At 38.4% G+C, this 27,174-nt stretch overlaps 5 protein-coding genes across 5 annotated transcripts in view; 3 read left to right on the top strand and 2 right to left on the bottom strand.

Annotated features, from left to right (window-relative positions):
- Positions 1–3,947: 3,947 nt before the first annotated feature.
- Positions 3,948–7,921, bottom strand: LOC5503399 (beta-soluble NSF attachment protein). Its single transcript, XM_001624431.3, has 10 exons — positions 7,619–7,921; positions 7,440–7,519; positions 6,619–6,738; positions 6,160–6,206; positions 5,888–5,962; positions 5,706–5,761; positions 5,383–5,467; positions 5,004–5,177; positions 4,782–4,832; positions 3,948–4,527 (listed from the first exon to the last, which is right to left on the bottom strand). Exons 1-10 carry the CDS (start codon positions 7,705–7,707, stop codon positions 4,429–4,431), a joined length of 876 nt encoding a protein of 291 aa, XP_001624481.1. The 5' UTR covers positions 7,708–7,921; the 3' UTR covers positions 3,948–4,428.
- A 292-nt stretch (positions 7,922–8,213) lies between these two features.
- Positions 8,214–9,633, top strand: LOC5503393 (glycine-rich RNA-binding protein GRP2A). Its single transcript, XM_032371756.2, has one exon. The coding sequence runs from the start codon at positions 8,325–8,327 to the stop codon at positions 8,736–8,738; it is 414 nt and encodes a 137-aa protein (XP_032227647.2). The 5' UTR covers positions 8,214–8,324; the 3' UTR covers positions 8,739–9,633.
- A 434-nt stretch (positions 9,634–10,067) lies between these two features.
- Positions 10,068–18,561, top strand: LOC5503400 (N-alpha-acetyltransferase 40). The gene is made up of 10 exons (XM_001624421.3): positions 10,068–10,192; positions 11,377–11,421; positions 11,810–11,860; positions 11,940–11,992; positions 13,066–13,161; positions 13,279–13,347; positions 13,740–13,832; positions 14,685–14,806; positions 14,998–15,037; positions 16,971–18,561. Exons 1-10 carry the CDS (start codon positions 10,187–10,189, stop codon positions 17,116–17,118), a joined length of 723 nt encoding a protein of 240 aa, XP_001624471.3. The 5' UTR covers positions 10,068–10,186; the 3' UTR covers positions 17,119–18,561.
- Positions 17,959–26,518, bottom strand: LOC5503401 (adenylosuccinate synthetase isozyme 2). Its single transcript, XM_001624432.3, has 16 exons — positions 26,258–26,518; positions 24,878–24,945; positions 23,828–23,862; positions 23,697–23,759; positions 23,142–23,192; positions 23,007–23,058; positions 22,894–22,939; positions 22,332–22,393; positions 21,897–21,929; positions 21,778–21,826; positions 21,345–21,471; positions 20,686–20,840; positions 20,124–20,248; positions 19,391–19,488; positions 18,911–19,060; positions 17,959–18,657 (listed from the first exon to the last, which is right to left on the bottom strand). Exons 1-16 carry the CDS (start codon positions 26,414–26,416, stop codon positions 18,605–18,607), a joined length of 1,326 nt encoding a protein of 441 aa, XP_001624482.1. The 5' UTR covers positions 26,417–26,518; the 3' UTR covers positions 17,959–18,604.
- A 49-nt stretch (positions 26,519–26,567) lies between these two features.
- Positions 26,568–27,174, top strand: part of LOC116611365 — a 28,491-nt gene continuing 27,884 nt past the window's right edge. The window contains exon 1 of the mRNA XM_048730137.1: positions 26,568–26,680. The gene's annotated coding sequence lies outside the window, so the exon portion shown is untranslated. The remainder of the gene's footprint in view (positions 26,681–27,174) is intronic.

Raw genomic sequence — 27,174 nt, 5'->3', positions numbered from 1 at the left:
GCTCGGTTCAATCTTGTGTGGCGCTTGTGTTCGCTCGGCTCACTATTGTGTTGCGCTTGTGTTCGCTCGGCTCACTTTGTGTTGCGCTTGTGTTCGCTCGGTTCAATCTTGTGTTGCGCTTGTGTTCGCTCGGCTCACTCTTGTGTTGCACTTGTGTTCGCTCGGTTCAATCTTGTGTTGCGCTTGTGTTCGCTCTGTTCACTCTTGTGTCGCGCTTGTGTTCCATCGGCTCAGTATTGTGTTGCGCTTGTGTTCGCTCGACTTACCCTTGTGTTGCGCTTGTGTTCGCTCGGTTCAATCTTGTGTTGCGATTAACCCAATTCACACTTGTGTTGCGCTTGTATTCATCCAATACACACTTGTGTTGCGCTTGTCTTCACTCGGTTCACTTTTGTGTTGCGCTTGTGTTTACCAAGGTCGCTCATTGTCTTGCGCTTGAGTTCACCCAATTCACACTTGTGTTGCGCTTGTGTTCAACCGGTTCACCCTTGTTTTGCGCTTGTGTTCAACAGGTTCACACTTGTGTTGCGCTTGTATTCACCCAGTTCGCACATGTGTTGCGCTTGTATTCCCCCAGTTCACACTTGTGTTACGCATGAGTTCACTCGGTTCACACTTTTGTTTCGCTTGTGTTTATCTGGTTTACACTTGTGCTGCGCTGGTGTTCTGGTTGACACTTGTGCTGCGCTTGAGTTCACTCGTTTCACTCTTGTTTTGCGCTAACTTTCTTAGAAAATTAACACTGCCACGAGACCTTTTGAAATGCTTTCATACTAGTTGTCACTGGCAAATCAACATCATTAAATGTAAAAAAATTAAAATATTATCTTCTTTTTTATTTGTCGAGAGGGGGGGAGGGCTGCTAAGTTGAATTGTTTTGCATTAAAAATTTCGACCCTCCCCCAACATAACGCACAACAATGGTGACCCTCCCCCAAAAAAGCGACCAAAAATTAAGGACCTCCCCAAGAACAAAAACAGCTAAAAAAGGGTATTGGTTAGTTTATTGAAATTATTCTCTAGATGTGAGGTGCTCTACATACGGCACGTTCTCCCAGCACCACAAAATTATATAATCGTACGAGTACAAGGCCCACAAATGTAATAAACACCCACGAATTTAAAAACCCACGATTGTAATAACGAACAATCTGTGCAATAAAAAGAAAGGGAATTGGGCACTTTACCTACCTATCCTCTTCGCGCTCAGTTGCGCATAATGCCTTTTTTTTCTTATTGGGCTCTTTGCCAAGAAAAAAAAATATGTAAATAAGATTTCAGTTTAGAAGGAGCTAATGGTGCTATTTTCCTTTTAGGTTTTAACACTAATAGCCTGATAGCATTCCATATATTTGAAGATGGCAAAATTTTTCAATGGCGATCACGCCCCAAGACACCTCCCCCATGCAATATTATTTGCACCCCTGAAAAATGGGCTCGAAAAAAACACTTCTCCTAGCTTGATGGTGTTTAAGGCCAGCTCCTGCCTAAGTCATTGCCCCACACACACACACCCTCACAATTGTCACCCCCTCACACACAACAATTTGACATGCGGGGGAGGGGGGGTGTCTGTTCTCCCCATAATTGAATTTGAAACAGCAACATTCAGGTCATATTCCGGTTAACAAAATGTAAAGCATATTCATACCACCAATCTGAAAGGTTAGTAGGGCGGGAAGGGGGACTTTGACATGACTGAAAGGTTAGTAGGGAGGGAAGGGGGACTTTGACATGACTGAAAGTTTAGTAGGGAGGGAAGGGGGACTTTGACATGACTGAAATTCGCAAATTCAGTGATGCAATTTACTGTAATAAAACCCAGTCCTCAAAAGATAAAAAACAATTAGAAGCCACAATTTAGGACATAATGGTTTTCAACGCTAGCGAAATGCAAGGTCATGAAAGTGCAAGCAGAAGGCGCATCACATTCATCCTATTTTGTAAGGGGACTTGGGTTCTCCCCAGAAAAATTTTGAAATTCCAGACTTTTAGGAGGCTCGGAAATTGATCAGAATACTTGTTCAAAAAATAAGACCCTCGCCTAAACCCTGCATCAAAATTTGAGACCCTCTCCAAGATCGATGCTCAAAAAATCCCAGCCCTTCCCCCCAAACATAGCAGCCCTCGCCCCCTGTTAAATAATAACCCCTCCCTTACTGTCGAAGGCTATTATATGGTTGTCAACAAGTTTTCAAATTCATTAGGCAATACTGACAGGTCAATTTTGTGCAAATAAAACTAGATTTCTTGCTCTGTGAAAATTCTAGTCATCACTGCAAGACTTGAAGCTGGAGTGCTTGATTTTTCCGTCCCCAGAAAAGAAAGAGTGCGGTTTTAAAAACCATTAATAGAAAAAAAATTAAGCAAAGAGAAAGCGGGAACCAATCCCCCATCAAAAAAAACACGAAAAGGTATGGTCTGCAGACATGAGAAGAAAAGGATAAACCGAGGTCTTCAAGGTCTTTGCTTCAATCGCTGAGCTACGTTGAAATATTTGTGAATAACTTTGATATTAGTAAACACAACTAACATTGTACTTTTGCTTTCTTTTTTTTTCTCAAGGATGTAAAGCAGTTGAGGATTTTGAATAACAGGGACATTTCAGTGAGGTTTGTTAGTAATATATTAGTATTTATCTACATAGTGATTAGTATTCCCTAAGTTGCAACTTTTTTTTTCATTGTTTGCCTCCAGGAAAACAATGAAAACAAAGTTGCAACTTAGGGAACACTAATCCCTAAGTAGATAACCACTATTTACTAACTACATTCTCCACTGATTCTTGCTGCTTGATGCTTGACTCCTTAATTAGTATGAGATTTAGTGGGTTCAGATGGAGAGTGCTGATTGGTCGAGTGGCAGTGATAATTTTCTAATGCAGGTGTGTTGACAGCTATGCTTTGTATTCTTGTACTCTTTAAAAATATGCATCTCAACATTACATATGTATAGAGAACGAAACGTCTTTTTAAACAGCCCTCGGTGAAATATTTTTCAAGACACTTGAAAACGCTGGATCATCTAGTACTGATTGTATAAATTTAATAACTTTCATGTCTTGTTATATTTACTCCTTACATTTTTTTCTAATTTTTCTTGCAAGAGGATGCCAATACTCATGCCAGTCTGTTTAGCCTCCTTTAGATTCCCATGCTGCTTTGCAATACTCCACCAAGAAGTGTCACTTCGTTTCTTTAGTGTCATTTTTCTGACGTAACATGTCATGCTCTGCACTTGATTTAAAATATTTTAGCAGTTTTATCTATGTGAGATGTTGTTTTTACAGAAATTTCCTTATCACCAATAAGTCTTGCTTTTTCTTTAAAAATACGTGGTTGTATCTTGTAGTTGTGTAAGAATAATTTGTAAATTCTACTCTTCAGCAGTGTCTGTTGGTATAGGATCGTTCACAGGCAACCCCTTTCTTCTCCTCTCTGCTTTTCTCTCATTCCAAGCTTTTTTGCACGCCGAATAGGCGTCGAAGTACGCTTGACACTTGCTTTTCATGTAATTATTCTCATCTAAGCATTTCATGGAGTCTTTGGCCTCTTTTTGGCACGGATTGGTGTGCCCATCTCGCCATCTGCGTAAAGCCGGACCCGACATCTTGGATATCAAACATGGAAACGAGGCTAAGCCTCAGGGTACCCGAATGTATAATAAGACTAACACAAGATACCCAATTCGGATACCTGTTCGACGTTGTGTGGGAAAGAGTTCTCGGGGGGTAACCCCTTATGTTACCAGGTGTTTCCGGGAATGGCTTAAACGGGATTCACCTAAAATTTGCACGGACACAGGATTTACCTGACACATGATTCTAGCTACCAGGAATGTGAACCAAAGATTTTAGGATTTTATACCCTGCTTTTTCCAGGAGTCATTCATTAGTGTGAATTAACCCTTCTTCCCAGGGTAGCATTGAAAGGCATAAAAACAATGTATTGAAAAGATTTCCATTTATTTGCTCTACTTGACAATAAAAGAAAAACAGTATGTAGCATATAGCATACACTGGAAAGTCAAAGACAAATGTGTTTTGCTTTAATAAGCGGCTATTATAGCTTATATTTATTAGATAATAGCTTATGATTATAGCTTCCATGCATTTCTTATAAACTTTGTCTAAAATGGGTCTGGCAAAGTGGATTTTCTCGCAAGTTTGAAAATCAGGCCAAAGGGACCTGAAGCCATCCCCTGTTTGTGTTAACCCCCCTCCCCCTAGTCCGGTGCCTCTCAAATCTTTCCTTGAAAAGAAAAGCTTTCTATTTCATTATTTTGATATTAAAATCTTATGATGATTTCCATTAGACAATGTGTTTTGAGCTGGTGAAAAATTATATCTTTGTCTTTCCAACTCTTGATATACAGTTATCGCTGTACAATGTGTGTTATTACTAGCTTGCTACTGTATGGTCCATATTCTTAAGTAAGATCCGGGTTATCATTCATACTCTTCTTGATTCTTAACAGCATTGTGGTCAACCACTGGTCAATGCGAGATATGCTGTCATACTCCTTCACCTAGAAGGAAAAATGATAATTTGTATTAAAGGAATTTCCTTTCACAATTTATCCCTACACAGTTATACCCCCCCCCCCCCCCAAAAAAAAAAGAACAATGTGAAGCACTGTTGGGTTGAATAAAGCTCATTGTTACACAACCAAAATGTAACCCAAACTGGACCCTGCGTCCAGGGTTGACTGGGATACCTCAGATACCTCCTAACAGTCTCTGTTACTATACTTTTTCAACTGATAATATTAAGTATACTTACAGCCTCTGTAAAAGCTTCTACATTTTGCTCCTCTTGTGCCTCCAACAAACTCTGGAAAAAATGACAATTCAAGTTGTTTTTGTCCTAGGTGTGGCTTTTTATTTTTATATATATTTTTATTATATTTTCCTTGTTTTTTATATTTGCAGAAATTCTTTTATGGATTTTTGTTTTCAATGAAACCCGTTTTTCCTTTTTTTTTCATTAATTCTTTATGCTTACCCTAAGAAGCTTGCACTCTCTAGAGTCCTGGAAGGCCGCATGCATATCACAGTACTTCTCCACTGCTCTCTGAGCCTCCAGAACATCCACACACATGTGGCATAAAGCTGCTTTAAAGAAGTAGTCCTTGGCACTGTACTTGAGAATAGAGCTCTCTATTGCATCTGCGGCGACCTGTACAAACCACCTTCTACTTTAATATTGATGATGCCATACTTTTAATAATGTTAAACAAGAATACAGTATGCTACAAATGGCTATGGCACAATTATTGGAAAAGTAAGGGTCCCTCAGAGAACAGAAAAAAATGGCATGTAATAGTAGAGCAACAAGCCTGTAGGTCTACAGATTCTCTTTATAATAGTAAGAAGAAACTTACCTGTTCATAGATTTCTATTGCCTTTGAGTAGTTCTCCATTTGAGCTGCGAACAGGGCAACTTTAAGGGCGCACTTATTGGCGGAGCTAGAAGACAAAAATAACTGTAACATAAATGTATAACATACGGTATCAAATCTTTTAAGAAGTGATCTGTGGCAGCTTAATGGGTTTGACTTCCCAAGTAAGGAGTCTTGAAAAGACTTTTTATACAGCACATTATAGTGACTGCAAAGAATAAACAAAGGCAGCTAGAAATCTTATTCTATAACATTTGATGGGATTTCCTTTAGTTAAATCACTCAGTGATTCTAAGTATAAGTGCCTGTTTGATTCCTCTCCTCTGTAGTAATCTGCTGCTTGTTCATAATGGTGGATTGACTGAAAGAAAAACAAAAACAAAAAACACATTTAAGAACTCTACACAGTAGCACAATCACAACCCTTCCACAAAAGACACATATGGTAACATTAAGTTAAATAATATACAAAAACACTGTACTGTACCATGTCTAAGTCATTGTTGCCTTCATATATCTCTGCAACAGTTATGTGGTGCTTTGCAGCCATGGTAAATCTCCCCTGAAAATAATAATAGTAATCATTTTATCTTTAAGCGTGAAAAGTAGCGGTGGTAGTCAGATTGAAAACAGCCCTTAGCCCCAAGGGGATCTCAGCCAATAGAAAGACCCTCCCCAAGCTACCCATGTCTGTAACCTCTGTGTGCCACCACATGCTGTATCTTCCCCCAGAAAAAAACGATAAATACAAAAACTCACCATATCAGTAAATATATCAATAGCTTCTCCATAGGCCTTCACAGCCTCTGAAAAATTCAAATGGGAAAAAATAAGCTGGATGATATAGTTAGGTTAGTGATGTGTGAAAATCTGTCAACTGCAGGGATCAAAGTTAGTGACTAAATGATAGCATTTGCAACAAACTAGATTTTCCTAAATGCAACAGAGAATGAAAATGAGCTCAAACTAGCAACCACCAAACATGTGCCAGTGGAGGTTCCTTGGATAATGAAACAGTCAGACAATCTTAAAAATACTGATTAATGAACTGTTAGTCTTCCTAGCTAAAATCATACAATAAGTGAAATTGAAAAGTGCACAATTAATCAAAGCTTTTGTTCTATGTGTCCCAAATTTGAACTGCGCACCAAAAAATAACCCTCCTTTCAGGGAAAAGCCAGATCAGTCTCTGCACACAGCTCAACTGTTTTAACTCACCTTCGTTGTCAGCCTTTTTGAAGCAGGTGCCAGCATCAACATAGCTCTGGGCAGCCTCATGCTTACTTTGAAGACTCTCACGCTGTATCTTAGCTGCTTCTAGAAAAGCTGTACCTGCAGCTACAAAAACAAAACAGCAAACACCTCAGATAAACAGTTCCTCCATGGGGTAGCCTGCTTGCAGGCATTTACCCTGTGTTTTTTTGCTGTGTCTCTCTTCTTTTATTGCCTTTCCCAGATTGCGCACGGCAAGAAAAAAAGGATGGCGGCCACCATTTGGCACATAGTGAAAAAATGGGTAAACATAGTCAAGAAAAAAGGGCACCCAAGAATACTGTTATTGAACTGTACTATATTATTGTTAGGTCTTATTATATAGGAAATTTTTAGACCTCAAAATCTATAAGAAATTTGCAATAAAATTGCCTGAAACTGGCTGTGAGGTTAGTCTTTTTATCCTTGATTCTAATGAGACCCTTAAAAAATCTACCTTCCAATCTATCTACCAATCCAACCCTGTGGTCCCTTCTATTACACTAGCAAAACACCTAACACCTCAGAAAAGCTGACACTGCTGGTACACTAGCTACTGTATATACCCACTCAACTGGTAGGCTCATCAGAAGAAAAGAATAATGAGTAAAACTAACACTAAATGGCCAAGCCTACTACTTTAATAGCATGGTTATAGGCCTATATGGACTTCCAGTTGTCAATGAATTGTCACAAGAACCAAAGGGAGGAGGCAGGGAGGAGGAGGAGGGGAGAGAGAATAGCAATCAATGATCACCAGAATAATTGCTGTTAGAGGAAACACTTACCACTCCATTTTTTGGCCATTTTGAACGAATTTCCGGCACGTGTGTAAAGTTCCACGGCATCTTCAAGCTTTGAACTACCACTAAAATTGAGAATTAAATTGTTTAACCACTGAAGTTGCTGGAAACGCTAAAATTAAAGACATACACATACAAAACAACAATATTCCAGCCTTCCCTACCCAAATAATCCGCCAAAAAACCCTTGCGATGCCTTCACTTTTTTCTCTGCTTCTGCGATAAGCTGGATTGCTGTATCTTCACTTGACATGTTAGCTTGATTTGGGTGTCTCTACCACATCAATTGCATAAATTTGCGAGAAATTCCGAAGCAAAGTTATTCAGTGAGTTCGTGTCAATCCCACAGGAAGCAGCCATTTGTGATGACGTCACATCATGAGACTAGATCGGTTCATAATCACCACAGGAAGCCCAACAATTTATCTTGGCCTATGTTTTGGCAGATTGTGAAGGTCTTTTTTACCAGTCTACTAAATGCTTTTCTTATACATCCCAGACTAGTACCCAGTCGCTAATTCTTCTTCCTTCCCGGACATCCTTGCGCGCCCTTTTTTTTTTCCTCTGAAGCTCCCTTCTCTTTCTGTTCTTTTAAAGCGACTGGGTACGAGTCTGTATACATCCTACGTTAGAGTGAAGGTCTTTTTTACCAGTCTACTAAATGCTTTTCTTATACATCCTACGTTAGAGTTTCTCAATTGCAGGTCTTCGTGCAATTTTCAGGTTTTGTTAACTGGGTTTGCCGGTTTTTCCGGGGCTCCTGTGGTTCAACAATAGGGCTTTCCTGTTTAGCATATTAGCACGTGCGTTCTTTCTTTTCACCAGCGTCCATTTTCTGTCCGCATTGTACACGATACACTGTTCAAAAACATGGCTGACGGAGGTAATCGAGGTCGAAAGCTCTATATCGGCAACCTTAACTTCAACTCTGATGAGGCTGAAATTGAGCAAGCATTTGAAGAGTTTGGTGTCGAAAAAGTCGACATTTTGCGAGATAAAGAATCGGGTAGATCTCGTGGCTTTGGATTTGTTCTTCTCCAATCAGCCGACCAAATTGCGCCAGCTATCGAGAACATGAACCAGAGCAGCGTCGGTGGAAGAAATATCACTGTTGCCCTTGCTCTGGACAAGACAGAAAACAGAGGAGGAGGAGGAAGAAGAGAAAGAGGAGGCAGGGGTGGCGGTGGAGGATACGGAGGCGGTGGAAGGTCTTATGGCGGCGGTGGTGGCGGAGGAGGATTCTATCAAGACAGCTATGGAGGTGGCGGTGGAGGTGGATGGTAACAACATAGTTGCCATGTTCACTGAGACATTGTTTGACCTTCTACTGAAGTTCATGGCCACAGAATATGTATTTGGAATAATTTTTCAATACTTCAAGAACATTCAATAGCAGACACCAAACAATTTACTTGCATATTGGAACATCCAAGATATAATACTTCCCCAAACGTTTTAGTTTTCTGTCTGACTACAAGTTTTGACCCAACACTATAGCCTCCCTTCATGGGAATTTGAATATCGATTGACTAGTTCAACATATTAGTTGATGTTGAACTACTGAAAATTAGTTAATTTTGAACTACTTAAACAGACATTGCTTGGAATTTCAATATAAAATCTTCTTCTTGCAACACCACAAGTTGGTAATTATACATGATTGGTAACCAAAAATGGTATCTTAATGAGTTAACAATTAAAGAAAAGTGCTACATACATACTGAATACTAAGGAAAAGAAATAAAGACATTTCTCTTCCTTAGTTTTCAAGACAAGGATTCAGTCAAAGGTTGAGAGAATGTGGAGCTAGACTTCAGCCTGAATATAGTATTGTGTATCCCATTTCTAGATCGCCAGTTTATTGTGATTTACAAATCGGATACCATAAAATGTCTGGATAGGAAATAGGTCTAATGTGCTCTTTTGATATTAATACTATTATATGATTTATATTATTATTAATATTATCCAAGCATATAATATTCTTAATGAAAGACAAATTTTTGTTTTTATACTTGTTCAGAGTTTGTCAACATTAAATTTTCTCTTTTAAAATTCATTATGATTCTAGGAGATATTGTGAACATTCTGTCTGTTTTAGGGGGGCTTCAAGACTTTTTATCAATTATTATTCTTTAACTTCAAAGTCTGTGTGAATAAAGATTAGACTTAAACATCATAAGTCATATAATTCCATAAATAAGAATAAAAGGGAAATGATATTTTCCTAATCTGAAATGGAGATGTTCTCTGAACTTCTCTGCAGACTGACATTATCAATACTACCAGTGAAGGGTAATGTAGTAATATTGACCTCGGGTCTCCACTCACTCTGAGCAAGTTGTACATCAGTTTCTTTTTATGTGGATCCAGGCCATGTGTGTCCAAAATTGTGACTATCAATAGACAATTTCCGAATGGCCCAGTACCCATTTTGTTAATATTTCTGTAGTTTTAGCACAGCCCCTCGATTTGAAGCTTTTCTTTGAGAGCAGTCGATCATAACTCTGAAATAGGCTATCGAAACAGAAAGGTATTTGCGGGTTGACTCAAAACTAAACAAAATTCCTAAAAAAGCTAGTTGGGTTTCCTGTGTTAGCCATTGGAGTGGTCCTGGTTATGTCGAACAATCCTTTGCGGTCTCATTAGAAATGAAGGCAAGCGCGCGGGAAGTTTATAAAACATCACAAAAAAGCAAAAATAAGCTCTGATTTGGACACAAATCTGCCAAAATGGGGGTGAGTACACAAGAAGATGCTTCAAGTTAAGCGAATCAGAGACTTAGATGTTTGTTCATTATTGCAACAATTAAAGGATCAACAAGTTACAAGTTTTGTACATGAGCTCCCACGAGTTTTGGCCACATCGGATACTTAATTAGTTCCGTCCGATTTCCAATTGCGAATGGCTTGTTTAATGCAATGGTTGTTAAATTGTAGCTATTTCAAGATACGTTGTCAATACTTCAATCTTTACTCTTTGATCTTTATTCTGCAACAACTACACCGTATTGAAACGACTAAGGGGCCGATTACATGATGAATTTCAGCCCGAGTAGCTGCTTACCTATTATATGCCTTAAATCCAGCCCGGGCTGGACTCGGATTTTATTGTTTTACATCCCGGGCTGAGATATTTACACGATTATGTGGCGATTTTTAACCCGCTAGCCTGGGCTGAAAATCCTAGCCCTGTTTGCCAGCTGGAGAACTCCTCCCGGGCTGAAAACTCCTTCATGTAATCGAAAGAGCAATTTTAAAAGTTTTTGTGCGAGATACCGGGCTGGATTTTCAGCCTCCCTCACCAGGCTGAAAACTCAGCCTGGGCTGAAATTCATCATGTAATCGGCCCCTAACTTAAGCTTATAACAGGTTGGTGAAAAGAGTATTTTCGTGATTCGTGATTGACCCTAAATTAAACCCGTGATTCGTGAAAAGCCTAAAAATAAACCCGTGATTCGTGATTGAGTACTCTATCGTGATCAGTGATTGGGATATTTTTACTTTCGTGACTCGTGATTTCGCATGGCTAAATTTGTGAAACGTGACCGTTGACGCCGAAAATAATTAAAACATGAATACATGTAAGAGATTTCCGAATAAACATGACCTTTGTTTAGATTGTTGACCTCTTGCTGTGCTAGTTTAATATCCGATGTATCAAGTGTCTTAGTTTGTGTGACACTCTTTCACCAATACTTGACAGCGCTATTGTTTTATCTTAAGTATGAAAATCAAAAGTTAAAACCGTGATTCGTGAAAGCTTCTTTTTTAAATTTGTGATTCGTGAAAGTCTGAAAAATAACTTCGTGATTCGTGATGGGCCCCCCCTCTTCACCACCCTGTTATAACTTAAACTTTCGTGTATCTTATGCCTGGCAAAGGTAAGTGCGAATTGATTATTCCAACCTTTCTTTACTTAGAAAAAATCAGCAAAGGGAAAAGAAAAGAAGATGAAGCACAAAGAGGTACATATTAAGACAGTCGGGGGGGGGGGGGGGCGGCCTGCAGCCAGGGTTTTGAGCGGGGTGGTTCGTTTTTCCATTTTAGCACACCCCGATATACCCCTCTCCTCGCCTTATTTCATTGACAATCAATACTTTAAATAAATTCAATCTTGTATAAAAAAAATATATATAATAAAAATAATTATTAATAAAAGGTTTTGATAGTCATTTTAAAGACATATTGATGTGCACGGTATGTATAGCCAAACATTATATATTTTTGTTTGCTCTGAGCGAACCATCAAGCCGGGTTTTGGGGGTTATACATGCTTGGGTGGGGCAAATGGTGGGATCAGATGACACAGAATAATACTTTGCCATGCATTTTCCTGCCTTTATTTGGTCTTAGGAAATGGCAAGAGTAAATGCATCTCAAGCACTTGTTGATGCTGCAAATAAGGTAAGATCACCAGGTAAATAACAGATGTGAAAATACTGAGTACTGTAATCACATATACATATGTATATATTTTTTTCAGTTGGAAAACCCATTTGAGCCCTTGATTGCATTTAGGAAATACAACAGGAATGGGTAAGTGCTATATAAAGCCGACAGGACTTTTCTCAGTTGCTTGTCAATCACTCATCTGTTGACGGAGATAATGAATATTGTGGTTTAAATGTCCAAAAAATGGATTGTTGCTGTACCTTATTCTGCTTACTCAAACCTTCAAATTGTAAAGACCAGTACAACTAAATCCTCTGCATGTTATCCGTTTTTCTAATTACTACTGTCAATAATATTTAGTTTTCTTAATATGAGTGCACAAGTGCCCCTAACAGGGAAGGGGTTCTTCTAATGTGATGTTGTTAACAACTATTTCAAATAAGGTTGCACTCTGAGAATCTATGCGTTGTAACCCAAAGTGCTTCCTGGGTATAAAATAGATAATAAAATAAGAGTTATAATAATGACCCTTATTTTATTATCAATAATAAAAGCAACAAAGGTTTAGAAAGCTTTAGCATTATTGTTTATCTACCTTAAAACGTTCACATGACATCCGGAGACCAGGAGTCAACCCCTTATTCGTTACCCATGAACCATTGCGACTCACGATACATTGATTGAAATGGGTGTACAGTATATACAGTAAAGAGAGAAAACATGTTGTAAAAGAGTCACCTTGTTTTTAGACTCCACAAAAATACCCTGCCGCAATTAGAAAAAAAAACACAACAGGAAGGGTTAGATAAGTTTATAAGTGAACAATACATAAAAATCAAGTGAGACCACTCACTCATTTGCAACACCCCCCCCCCCCCCTCCAAAAAATAATCCTGGATCTGCCTTTAAATAATTCCTCCACTGCCTCATACAATTTGTGTCATGTAGTATATGCATACCTAGTGGGCGCACACACCCCTCCTTGTCCGCCAAAAATGGGCCATTTCTTATTGAGGGATACTCAAGTACTGACCGTGCCCCCCTTCCCCACTGCCCCCCCCCCCCCCCACACCCTTGTCCCCCTGCAGGGGTCATCTGTCACCATCCTTCAAACCTAACTTCACAACACTTTCGTCTTAACCCCCCACTGCCCCCTCGCTTTCACATGTCAGCAAACATGTACAAAATAATTGAACAACATTATTCATTTTTTATAGGCTGGAGCTTGAGATCACTTGTCAAAGAGTGACTGAAATGAAAGCTGAGGATGTTGACTGGGCTTTTGATCTTACAAAACGTAACATGGAAACACTGTAAGCCATTGCATATTCTCCTTCACACAACAACACTCATAAATTCTGCACAATAATTTGGCCAACAATAGGTGTTTCATGCCTTTGTTTTACCCTTAATTCTGTTCTCTTCATCAGATATGAGGAAAGTGACTGGGGATGGAACGATAAACGAAAACGAGAAGAAATGACAGATGATAATGCCTGGTGAGAAAATTTTACCAATAAAACTTGATTGCTAACACTTGATTGCTATCACATGGACTAGTCAAAGGAAAAGTCAAAGAGGTGGAAATTGGTTATTGCAAAATAAGTTCGCAGCCCCTGATCCACCCTTCTGGTGAGGACCAAGCATCAAAGGCAGATGTGGGCAAAGGCCTGAAAGAAGTTCATGCATGCATCAAATAGCATGACACAGCATCATGTAACATGTTGTATAAAAAAACATTATGATGTTACTGCACAAACCAGTGCTGCCTGTTTTTCCTTTTAGTTTTAGTGCTGTTTGAACTTGGCCCAAGAGCTTAGCTATTGTATAATAAAATTTTATAGTCACCTTGAATTTTTTTTTGTTGGTGTGACTTCTTGTTGATGTGTAGGTATCTGATTGCAAGGAATAGCCAAGGAGGGAGGCAGGCACTATGTGAATTCAGATTTGAACTGGATGAGAACATGGAAGAGGTCATATATTGGTAAGCTATTCACCATCATATACATTAACATGCCTAAATTGATGGTGGCATCTCACCAACACGCAGTGTCTGTTAAAGGTTAATTATCCACTGCCATGCAAGTTCGACACTGCATGGCAATTCCTATCCACCAGACACTTTTCCCCATTGGTGATAGCTTCTAACCATGTGGCCATTAACATCAAGGCTCTCCTGTAGAGGAAGTTGCACTTGACCTGGGCACTCTTTTCATGTATACAAACACCTTAGGTGGGCACTGTGCAGTGTGGACGCTTGTAATACTAAGCCTATTGTGGATGGGTCCTGGGCTTGTTCATCATCAGGCTTGAGGACACATAAATCTGGCCTTCAACATCAACATCATTGTATCATCATCAGGCTTGAGGACACATAAATCTGGCCTTCAACATCAACATCATTGTACCATCATCAGGCTTGAGGACACATAAATCTGGCCTTCAACATCAACATCATTGTATCATCATCAGGCTTGAGGGCACATGAATCTGGCCTTCAACATCAACATCATTGTATCATCATCAGGCTTGAGGACACATAAATCTGGCCTTCAACATCAACATCATTGTATCATCATCAGGCTTGAGGGCACATGAATCTGGCCTTCAACATCAACATCATTGTATCATCATCAGGCTTGAGGGCACATAAATCTGGCCTTCAACATCGACATCATTGTATCATCATCAGGCTTGAGGACACATAAATCTGGCCTTCAACATCAACATCATTGTATCATCATCAGGCTTGAGGGCACACATACATATCGTAATAGCTGGAATCTTTTTCTTAACAAATTAGTGAGTTGTTTGTTTCTCTGCTATTATTCCACAGCTATGAAATCCAGATTGAGCCTTCCCTTCAGCACAAAGGAGTTGGCAAATTCCTCATGCAGATCTTAGAATTGATAGGGCATAAGTGCTCAATGAAGAAAATTGTCCTCACTGTTTTCAAAGGTAAAGTTTAGGCTGTTAGTGCTTTTCCGTATTATATCAATGACTGTGCAACCTCCCCCCCCCTCCCCCCTTCAGCAAATCCTGGGTATACACTACCAACAACTGACAACACATTTTAATGTGTGTTTGAGCTTAGAAGTGTGTAAGAGTTTGAGCCCAAATTAACTGTGCATATTTTTTTACCTTTTCAGAAAATACAGTAGGTTACAAATTCTTTACTGATTCATTAAAGTAAGTACATAGAATTGACAGTTGCAAACAAATTTACTAGTTAATCTAGGATTTTGGAAGATATCAGGGATGGATCCAGGCCAAAAGTTGACTGATACCAAATAGTCACGGACCAAGGGGGGGGGGGGTATAGGGGCATGCCCAACAGGAAATTTATGAGATTATGTGTTTAAAACATGCCATCTGCAGAATTTTTGGGAATGCATTTGGCATTTTAGGGATGTATATAGTCAGATAATAAATTCAAGGTTAAGTTTCACCAGTGCTGTATTAAACTTATGGTCATTCAAAACTTCATTGATTAGTCAGATAATAAATACACTATTCTTACCTAATTCAACCAAATTTGTGTTCTTGAAAGTGTGGCAAGGCAAGTACCAGTTATTCTCTTCGAATACCCCTTAGCAATAGCCAAATGGTGTGATTGTAATATATAAAAAAACAACCTCCCTTGCATTGTAATGTAGCTTGTGCCACACAGACACTAACTCGTATCAATAATTGACTCCATGACCTCTCAATTCTAAGCAATTTTTCGGTGCATTATCCCATCTAGTTGCTAATCTATTGGCACTTCTCCTCTTTGCATGTTTCTCCTAGATTCTAGATTCTCCTAGATTCATCCATTAGAGGCACCGAAAATTTGTGTACTGGGCAATTTTGCTCGTGTGGTATCATAATCTAATGTCGAAAGTACAAAAGGTGATTTTACGGGCCTATTTACCTTACTAAAATAACGGCCGAAAATCTCTCCAAATAAAACACAGGGCAAACAATTATTGCCATTAATATACTTAGAATACACTGTCCAGGGGTGATGCTAAAAACATTATGTATTTCACTTACAAAGGCGACCACTTTCCATTGTCATAACTCAGAAAGAACTCGAAAGAGCTATCGTCCGGTCGCCACACTTTCGCCATTAATTCCAACTTCTCCGGATCTGAATTCGATCAAATTCTACACCATAATCAATAATCATAATCAATTCTACACCATAATCTGCATTTTGTGTAGCCATGCTTCGCTTTTCAAGATTTCGGTTCAAGAGATGTGCACAAGAGATCGCACGCTATAGCAAGCAGAGAGGCCTTCTTTCTCAGGGGTAGCATCAGGATTTATTGCCAACTGATTCCAAAGTGATTCCCACATATAGCAACCAATCAAAACAGGGCTTGAGTGATTTCGCGTGTGCCGTAACCAATCGGTGAAGAGCTTGAGTGATTCCAGAACACGCGCATAATTTTTATACCCGCACAAAGTTTCTAAATGGGTCCCCTCCCTCAAACTAAATTTTTCACTCACCATCAGGTGAATCACCGGAAATGCCCTAGTGTTTGAATAACAGAAAACAACTGGATGTTTTTTAATTTAACGTTCTATAATTCAAATCTACAGAAAAAAAAACATTTTTCTGGGATTTTGAGTGATTCAATGCAATCAGTTGAATCAGTTTGGATCCACCCCTGGACGTATCAAAACCTTGTTTAGTTTAATTGTTACTACAATAACCATGGCCATAGTTGGGCACTGTGGTCACATGACCAGTAGAGGCATGGCTGTGCCCTCCTAATATAAAATGCAATAGTGAATCATTCACTGAATTATCCTTCTTTTATCAAACAAGTTGTTCTAGTTTTTGTCTAAAAAAATCCTGTTGCCTTTGTTATTACATTTTCCCTTTCCCTTAAAGAAATCGTTTATGTCCATTGGCAAGTCTTTGAGTTTTACTTGGAATACTCAAGGCCCAAATTTTCTTACCACTCTCAAAAAACGTGTCTGCATTGATTTCTAGTCTTTAGTATTGCTCTGCATGAATGTAATTAGAACAATTTTCCCACAAAAACATGTCAGTTCCACAGGATTTTAAAAAACACAGGATGTGCCATTGCTCAATTCCCTTCTTTTTCATGTGTTTATCGTCTGTTACTAGATATGAAATTGATGAAACTGCCCCATCCAAGTGGGATCCAACGGAAGAGTTTTGTTATGAGATTCTTTCCAAGCCACTTAAGAAGAAAACAACAGCAGAGCAGATACCCCCAACACAGCAGGGCAACTCTGCGAATGGCAAAGCATAAAATAAGGCCTTCCACATCCACAGGGGATAAAGAAGGGGTACAAAGCTACACCCTTTCCTGAGGATTGCCCTACCAGGGTGCCCACATTGTTAACAAAGACTGGTAGACATTTCTCTAGAGGAAATATTTTAAAGTGAAAACATTGTAAATGCTGATTTTAAGAGCCTTCAATGCTTGGAGTATTTTAGTTTTTTTTGGATCCTAGGGGGCGGGGACCTAATTTACATTAGAAATTTCTAATTGTTCAAGATTGGGAACATGTTTTAATTATATGTTCCAAAAAGCTCTACATAAGGTCTTCCTTAAGATTCAGACAGCACGATTTAGTTGTATGCAACTTGCCTGCAAAGCCTTTACAACCCAAGTCAGAGTAGAAATCAGGGTACAACTCCACTACAATGCAAGTCTACAAAAGTTGTAGTGTTTTGTACTGTAATTCAGGGCTAAGACATGTTGTCACATATGACGAAATTGTGCTGTCTATCTAAATCAGCTTTACATACCATCAGTTGGGATGACCTAGAACTTCTAAAGGGTGGGAGAGGGACTGGGTGCTTTAATGAAGTAGGTGGCATATTTATGAGATTTATTTAGATTTTGATATCCTAGTTCTCAAACTACCAGGTGTCCTCACCTCAGCTTATGCCCTGAAATAGAGAAGTCTGCCTTAGCAGAGGTGGCCTGTACAATTATCTCCAAAAACGTGAAATAGGGGGAAAAGAAAAGAAAAAAGTAAGACCTTTTAAAATCATTGGAGAAAATTTGTCTGGACTACACATCCTAATCAGTGCCCTGCCACTTTTTCCAGGTGTTTAGGGGGAAACAGCCATAAAATAATTGTTTTTATAAGAACCATGTTTATTACACACCTCGCCACTCCAGCTAAGCATTTTACAACAGATAAAAGAACAATGGCTTAATTTAAAATATTACAACACTTTCTTTGCCATATTGCTTATGTGACTTGATTTTAGCACTTTCCCAGATAAGGTAGACCATTGGCTAAAGAGACCAGCTCCATATAATTTGTTATTTATTCTGGGCTGGAAAAAGTGAAATTAGTGAAAATGCTAAAATTGAGCCCTTTAGTCGTTTACTACAACAATGATGCAATCTGATCTATACTACCCTCTGTTCTTTCGTAAATGGAATGTTAAATAAAAATTTAATGATAATGATACAGCCTAAGCCAAGCATTGAAAAGTTTAGGCATAGCCATCATCAGCTTATGTATAACCTTTAAAAGGCATAGCAACAAAATGTAAAAATTAAAATTAAATACTTTTTTTAAGTCCAGGGTAATAGTGCAATGACTAATCCTTCTTCACCATGGAATATAATTGCTGAACACTTGGTCCTTTCAGGCAGATAAATACTTTACAAAATGTCCAAACTATTGTGATAAAGCATCAGAAATTAATAAAAAAAAAACTCCTTCCTGCATCATGCCTACGTAGCATTTCATTTCCTGTCTGGTTGGTATCATCTAGTAGACATTAATCATCTGATCACGAGCCTGTCCAACACCAACCCAGTTAACTGCAGAGGAAAGAAAAAACTGTAAATAAAAGCTCCTTTATAGTGGAGCACAATAGGATATACATGTAAGCCAATAATCATGCAAGAAACATTTCTGAGTGAAGAAATGCTTTATGTGCACTAGTACCCCATGTCGAGGTTCATGTAAATCAAGGTTGCTGCATCTTAATTGGCTTACTTTTCTTGGTGGCAATGGTGTCATACCCTGAAAGATAATATAGAAGTAATAACAATGCATACAAACGGCACTGACCTGGTATCTGGACGATTTCTTCAACTTTTTTAACAAACACTTGCGCATTCTGAGGAAGGTCATCAAATGATCTGCAATTCGTGATACTCGTCTTCCAGCCAGGCAGGGTTAGGTACTCAACTTCCACTTTACTCAACACCTCTAGACTGGCTACAGATTGGACAAGTAAAATGTTAGAATTGAACTCTGCAGGGAACTTTGTCTCCTTGCTGGGATAATAGCGACACCGATGACTGGCGCAAAACAATAAAACCCTGATGTGTGATGCACTCAACATGTTTTAGCTTTAGACATGGAAATACATGAAAAGTGTACATGGGAATTTTTACTGTCTATCTGAAAAAATAGACATGTAAAACCACCCATCTTCGCCATCTCTATTTTCTTTGGGCACTTTGAAAAATCACTTCTATGATTTGTGAAAAATGGGTTTGTGACTGTTACCACCCCATCTGAGCCTATGCAGCATCACATCCTTACCTGGGTAGGATGAGAGAAGTTCTCCTTTATATCTATATGCCACACCTAGTTTGACCTCTTCAAATGTGTCGAGAACATCTAGTTTGGCAATGGCAAGCCTGCAGAATTCAATAATCAGGTCAATAAAATAACCTACAGATCTATTTCGAGTGTTTCCAAAGCTCTAGAAGCACAATAATGAAGTCTTAATATGTAATGAGAAATGCATGTGTGTAACGTGTGGTTAGTGTATGAGTGAACTAGACACCAACTGCTTACAAAAAACAGCAGGTTAACCATATCACACAGCTATACTCTTTGCTTCAGTTGAGATCCCTGTGACACTGGCAGACACAGGGCAATGGAAATACCAGAAGCTACAGAATCTAAACAGCTTTATGTGCACTTTGGCGGAACTATAAAAGAGAAAGGCAAAGGGGAGCAACATTTTAGCCTAGCTAACACTACACCCTAATAGAAGATCCCTGATCTTGTTAGCGTATGTCCTTGTCAATGCCCCTAGAATTATAGAACTTAGTTGTATGAATTTCTCAGGAATGCTCACTGTGAGCTATAGCCATGCAACTTAAATTGTCCTAAATTGAAGAAGATCTATTCCCCTAGTTCCCCAAAGTACAATTTACAGGGTGTTTCCATTGAAGAAAAACAGTACCAGTGTCATAATTATTCAGCCCAAGTCCAGCTTTTATCATGTTTTGGTAACCAACAATGATCAAATGAAGAATAAGCTTACGCAGTAAAGCCATTGATCATGTGTGAATATTTGATCATGACAAGGTCAAGCCATCCACATCGTCTTCTCCTTCCTGTTGTCACACCAAATTCTCGACCAATCTCTTGCATCTGGTTGCCTAATTCCTGTAAAGGAAAAAAAATTGTCAGGACAACAGAGAGTATAGGAGGACAAGGCGTGGCAAACAGATTTTGATATAAAAAACTCCCCCCCCCCCCCCCCCCCCCGGAAAAACTAGGTCCACTTTTTCGGTTTTAGCACCCCCCAAGAGAAATCCTGGGTACAGGCCTGTACATATTACTTCACTAACTTAAACACAAATGGCCTTGTCATGGATGAGCATGCAATGGCTTGCCATTCTCTTATTTTGACATGCAGGTCTTGGTCTTGGACAAACAGTAGTAGTAAATATGTCTTTGATTATGAATATGGAAAAATGTTGATATCAGTTTAAAAAAGACCCTGATCTTGCGATCTCAAAAAATCATTGCATTGGCTTTTCAACAATCCTTAGAAAAGGTGGCAGCAGAAGAGGATGAATACACAGGGAAAAAATACTTACATCAAACAGTTCTGTTGGGAACGCACCCATTCCCACTCTTGTAGTATATGCCTTGGTGACTCCATAAACATTGCCAATGGCTTGAGGAGGAATCCCCAGTCCTGTGCAGACCGCCCCTACACTGCAGTTTGACGATGTTACAAAAGGGTAGGTGCCTGCGAACAGAAGCATAAATTTTCAGCAATGCAGTTCTGTTCTAAGCTTAGTAAAGTTTTTAAAAGATGAAAGATACAGAGTGATTGATTTTGGAAGAGTTTTTGTAGAATGTGAGCAAATGACAGCTGACAAAACATGGTCACCTCATAACGTTAGAATAAAAAGTAGTATTGACTACCTGCAATTAAACCTATAATCAATTATCCTCTCCCCAAAAATAAGTAGAAAAGGCAATAAGTGTGAGTAATCTAGACACTGACTGTCTACACAACAATACAGCAGGTTAACCATATCACACAGTTATGCTCTTGGCTTTAATTTGCTTATCCTTGCAACATTGACAGAAACATGAAATGTATAACGCTAAAGCCATATAAGTGAACTCTCAAAGGCAACATTGCCAGAAACAAGAAATGTATAACGCTAAACCCATGTAAGAGAAGTCTCAAAGGCAACATTGCCAGAAACAAGAAATGTATAATGCTAAAGCCATGACGACTCACCAAAATCAATGTCCAGCATCAACGCATTAGCACCCTCAACTACTACCCTATTGTCAGGTGTCTGTAGTATTTTGTTCATGAATGACACAGTATCTCGAGCAAGTGGACGCACTTTCTCAGCAAACACCTGTAAAATACTTGTTAGAACTGTTGCAGTATAAACTTGACTGATACAAAGTTTGACAGATACTTGAAGACACAAAATTTGAAAACCATTTTATAAGCTTGGAGGAGCTGTTAGATCTTAAGCCATATTTATGAGTAACTGTCAACTGGATTTTATTTGTCTTGTCACAAATACAAGACCAAGACCAAATAATAGGGTAATTACTCTTTTTGGTAGAAGTATCCAAGATTATATATCATTTTATTTTACCTCAGTATCTTGCTGAGAGTAAGAAAAGTATGGAATTGAGTTTATTTGATACTTTACCTTGTATTTTTTCAACTCATCTTCAATGTCAACTACTAAATCTGGATACCTAAAGTTGGAAGATGACCATTAAAAATTATATACATTTTACATACAACAAAATGCTTAAATATACTTACAGTCGTTGAAAATGATGTGCTAAAGAGGTGAATCTAAAGACAAAACAACAAATGGGTAGATAAGCTAGAGCTTGAGAACCTGAGAAGCCCAAAGCAAAAACAAAATAATTATAACTAACAAGAAAATTTGCAGATGGGGGTAGAACTAACAGACTCGAGGTTCCATATTGAATTCTATTCACGAGCAGCAAATCACCAAATCAGAAAAAAGTCAGTCTTTCAGCGATTGAGTGGTTCGATGCGAAGCAATGGGTGAATAACATAACAAAACCAGGCTATAAGCTCTACATTATACTGTATCTTAAAATCGGAATCCATATTATAGTAAATCATGCACTCCATAGTTAATTCGCTTGTACTGTATCTATTCATATATTTTCTTGTACTCTATGCTTGAATTGCAGAGTCAATGTCAGTAGAGGGAAGAAAACCTACTTTTCTGCAAACACACTAAAGTCACCAAGCAGATCACAGACACGAAGATTGAGTCTTTGAGCCTGAAAAATAACTAGATGTCACACAAAAAAAAAAACTTAAACAAGATAAAAAGCTAGAGAAATGAAGTTAATGTATGAGTGAACTAGACACCAACTGCCTACAAAAAACAGCAGGTTAACCATATCACACAGCTATACTCTTTGCTTCAGTTGAGATCCCTGTGACACTGGCAGACAAAGGGCAATGGAAATACCAGAAGCCATTTTCAGTGGAACACCAATAATAGCAATAGTTTGGTATATTATATAATAATCAACATCTGGATGAAAAACGACTACGGAAGTCTCTGTTTAAAATATCCATTAAGTTAACAATCTCTTTTTCCCTTACCATTTATTTTATACATATCATTTTATACCATTTCAGTTTGTACTGATGTTCCATCAGGCTAGCTTCAGACATAGCTGTGTATAGGAAGCACAACCACCTCCTTTTTTACACCTCCTTCCATCCAAGCAAGGCCTAAATATTAGTCAGCTTGAAGACATGATGACAATACCTTTGATGCATATGCTGGTCCGATGCCCTTTTTGGTGGTTCCCAAGCTAGAAAATGGTACAATAATAAGAGGTATGCCAGGGGACACTAATCAAAGCTAAATATTGCTTGTACCTTGTTTTTCCTGATTCTTTTAATTTGTCTGCCTCTTGGTGCAGGTCAAAAACTGTAAGCAAACACAAGACAATTTAAGACATACAGTAGATTAATCAAGACTATTTCAGTGAAGAATCCTGATCCAATTCTTACCTAAATGTGCTCTCTCTGAAATTATTAGTCTATCCTTCCACTCTGGGATACCTTGAAATGAAGAAAAAAGGTCACTAAGGTTATTTATTTATTTATTTGGAAACTTCCTTCACACTAATATTATTACAAAACAAAGAACAAACAAGAGAACAAATCGTGAGAGGGGGAAAAGGAATCGACACGAGGTCCCTTCGAGACCAATTCCTATGGAAACATGGCAAAATAATAATACAAGCAAAATAAAATATAACGTAAAACATTTCCAAGATAAAGAGTGATTCTTGTTTGGTGTGAATTTGACAAAAATATAGTGTCAACAATGTAAAAAAAGAGATTTTGAATTTATCCATCCCTATCCATACACCTAGACTAGCTCGTTCACAGTCTGGGCACCATGACCGCCAGTGGGCAATAAAGATTGTGGTAGACTTGAATTGTCTCCCTACAGCTTAATGGCACTCCCCTTGATGATAAAAAATACCCCAGGGGGATAGAGCTTTGATTGAATGTACAAACTTGACACTAATGATAAATTTCAAGTTTAATACTGCATACCTTTGGCTTCAAGTTTTTCTAGTTCTTCAAAAAACTGTGGAATGTGTATAACAACTCCATTGCCTGAAACAAGTTAGAATGAGAAATCAGTTCTATGAATTAAATCAAATATTAAAAATATCAAAACTCACCAATTACATTCATTGAGTGTGGATTTATCATCCCACTGTTAAGAAAACAACAGGTTTAGAAAAACATTTACAAAAAAAACTAAAACAAAAACAAAAATTATTTTTTAGCCCTGTAGCAGTTTAAGACTGAATTAGGGCCAACAAACTTGGCAAAAGTTTGTTTGTTTTGACAAAAAACTGTCAACGCTAGCAGGAAACATGTGCCAATGCATTTGTTCGACCAGGACAATTTTTGTCGCAGCCAAACAATCTTCAAAGGCGCCGCTGGCGTGCTCTGGAGGCAGCCAGAACTAGGCCAAATGTCAAATCTGACAGGTTTTTCAATTAACACCCAGCTTGACATGAGCAAAAGTTGTTGTTCTTGTTATTCATAGAATGAATTTACTACCAGTAAGGAGATAAGTTGAGCAAAAATATTCCAAGCATTGTGTTTAAGCATAAACAAACTCTGCAACTCGGCTTGTTCGCGTGAGAAATCCGAGTCTAATTTTGAAAGACGTTTTTGTCACGTTCGGCTTTTTGTATGACCTCTAGTGCCAATGCAATTTACAAGCCAATCTATCGGCCAGGACAAAAATTGGCTGGCTGTTTGTCCCGGCCAGACAAACTTTGTCCTCCTAGTTCAATTAGGCCCTTGGGCAGTTAGTCGTTAGTAATACACTAGACATATACATTTGATACTTAAATGTAACAAAGTCAACAGTTTGCCCTGCAGGGAAAATAGGCAACACACAAGCAGGGCAAAATCAGGATCTAATAGGGAGGGGGACCAACAGAGACATTAATGAAAATGGGGATGGGGGGGGGGGGGGAGAAGCCACACCCTAACTGGTCATATCCTTATTTTCTAAAACATACTTTTGGGGTGGCACCCCCGTCCCCTCCCCGTTACGGCCCTGGAATAGTTAGCACAAATAATGCAGGAGGAAAAGGTCAGGGTCTAAAAGAGGGAGAGGGGATGTTGGAAAACTAAATCTGGCTTTGGATCTCAAGAGATTTTGAGATTAGGGAGCTGTTTTCTATATTTCTAAGAGCTAGAGTTTTGCCTACCTGGGTAACATATGTAATGCATAATGCTTGTCCCCAACAACCACAGTGTGTCCTGCATTATTTCCTCCCTAGAAAAGCAGTTCAACAACTTTCAAATTCAATGAATACAAGTATATATCTGACAATAAGGTTGCATGTTTTTATGTAACCCACATTGCCTCATGGAGGTTTGAAAAGTTGTAGCACTGTTTTTTTATGTGCCAGTAAACTATGACATGGCTTTTAAAGTCCAGGATTCAGCTATTCATAAGTCACCCATAAACAACTCTGGATTATGACACATAGAATCTAGAGTGCAACCTTATCTAAAAAAGGAGTATAATGATATAAATAACAACAACAACAACAATAATAATAGACAAAGGAAATGTTAGGAGAATTTCTTGTGCAGTTAAGTCCAAATTTCAAATAAGCACAGTTATACTTGGCTTAGCAATGTTTAAAGTTATTCCTGGTACTTCAGGTGCGACTTGGAAAAGGAATAACCACTGTGAATAAATTTAAGAAGTTACAACAGTGGAGTGCACAATCTTGAGTTATTCATAAAATACAGAAAAAAACCTTAGAAAATGTAATTGATGTTAGAGGTGAAACCACTGATAATGTTATTATTTTTGAACAACACTAAAAAGCTGTCTGATATATAATATAAAGGAGGTTCACTCAACCATGAAATCATTTTATGAAAATACATAAAAAAATGCATAAATACAACAAAGCTATGGATCTGCATAATAAAAATAAAACACAAATTAGTCAGGACGAGGTTTGAGGACTATACTTTATTTTTCCTAATAATACTTACTTACTTCAAAAGTTTAGGAATAATAATCCACTTAATAGCCTTGAATGGCTAACAAAATTATAAAATATCTGTAGTCTAGCAAAATGCAAATCAAATACCACCGACTTCGGTCAATTGCTAGGATATGTAATTATAATATATTATATATATTATTATAAGTATATAATATGATATAAGTATAACTTAATATTTAAAATATTGCGTAAACTTTAAGAAAAGGCTCTTGGATCTAGAAAACTCGCTTAAGCGTTTTAAACAACTTTATTTGGAAAGAAGAAGTAGACTGCTTGAAATATCATATAATATATTTTGATGTGTTACTGATACCATAAATAAAAGCGAATCAAATAAACACAGTTCATCAGTTTTCATGCAACATGCATTCGACGTAAGTTAATAATCTATTCGTATTTTGCAAATACACCGCAGTATAACAGCATGTTGTTACTTCCCAACTACAAATAACTACGACATGTCAGAAACACTTCTTAAAATCTAACAGAATCATACTAAACACACTAAAACTATACCAAAAAAAAAAAACGGGAAACTTTACGATGTTATAGGATACTTACCTGACACCGGCACACAACATCAGCGTTTGTTGCGAGAATATCCACGAGCTTTCCTTTGCCTTCATCGCCCCATTGTGCTCCTAAAACCACTGTAACCTTAGTCTTAGGTCCTATGGCAGCCCTCGGTGAGCTTGTTGGGCCGTTTGCTACGGCAAACATTATAATTTTGCTAGCAGATCGCTAAAGGCAAAGGATGAAACTCGTGCAACGATAGTTCGTTCGATACCGGCAGGAACGAGAGGGATTGGGAAGGGGAATGCGTCCGAGCCTTGGCGGGAAAATTGTTGCCGTGAGGGACTAGATACGATACCGCAAATAGTGCGAGAATGCGGGAGAAAGCATTCCGGTTTATGCGAGTTTGTCTGATTTAAGTCCGTGATTTTTTACCAGTTGTGGATGTTTTACGCCTATGCAGCTTAAAAGGTAAGTTCTTTATCCAGGTTAGAATCACTGCATGTGTCGCAATGTCTGCGCTGTGTTCCATGAAATCACTTTACTTATATCATTCAGAGTTTCTTTCTGCGCCTTGATTTACTAGTTACTAAACAATAATAATAGATACTCATTACTTCTTACGTTATTAAGGTATCATTTCATTATGCTTGTTATATTGACTGTTTAACGGTCAAAGTTTCTGCTCCATGGAGATTCAATGCCCTTGGGTTGAGGGGGGAAGGAGTGGGGGGGGGGGGGGGGGGGGGGGAGATTGTGAAGGACTGAAGAAAAAAGTTGAATGGAAAAAGGGAAGGGATACGGAAAAAAATATTTTTTCTTCCAAAGACAACCAGAGCCTAATTGCCTACTTGTGGGTAATAGATGTTGATATCAAGAAATAACCTTAATCAACCAGCTAATTGGTCACCATCCTTTTTTTGTTAACAAACCCACCTCAACCACTATTTTGCACTGCTGAAGGA

Source organism: Nematostella vectensis, chromosome 7 (genome assembly GCF_932526225.1).
Source record: "Nematostella vectensis chromosome 7, jaNemVect1.1, whole genome shotgun sequence".
Classification (NCBI taxonomy): Eukaryota; Metazoa; Cnidaria; class Anthozoa; order Actiniaria; family Edwardsiidae; genus Nematostella; species Nematostella vectensis.
This window is presented reverse-complemented; position numbering and strand designations above follow the sequence as displayed.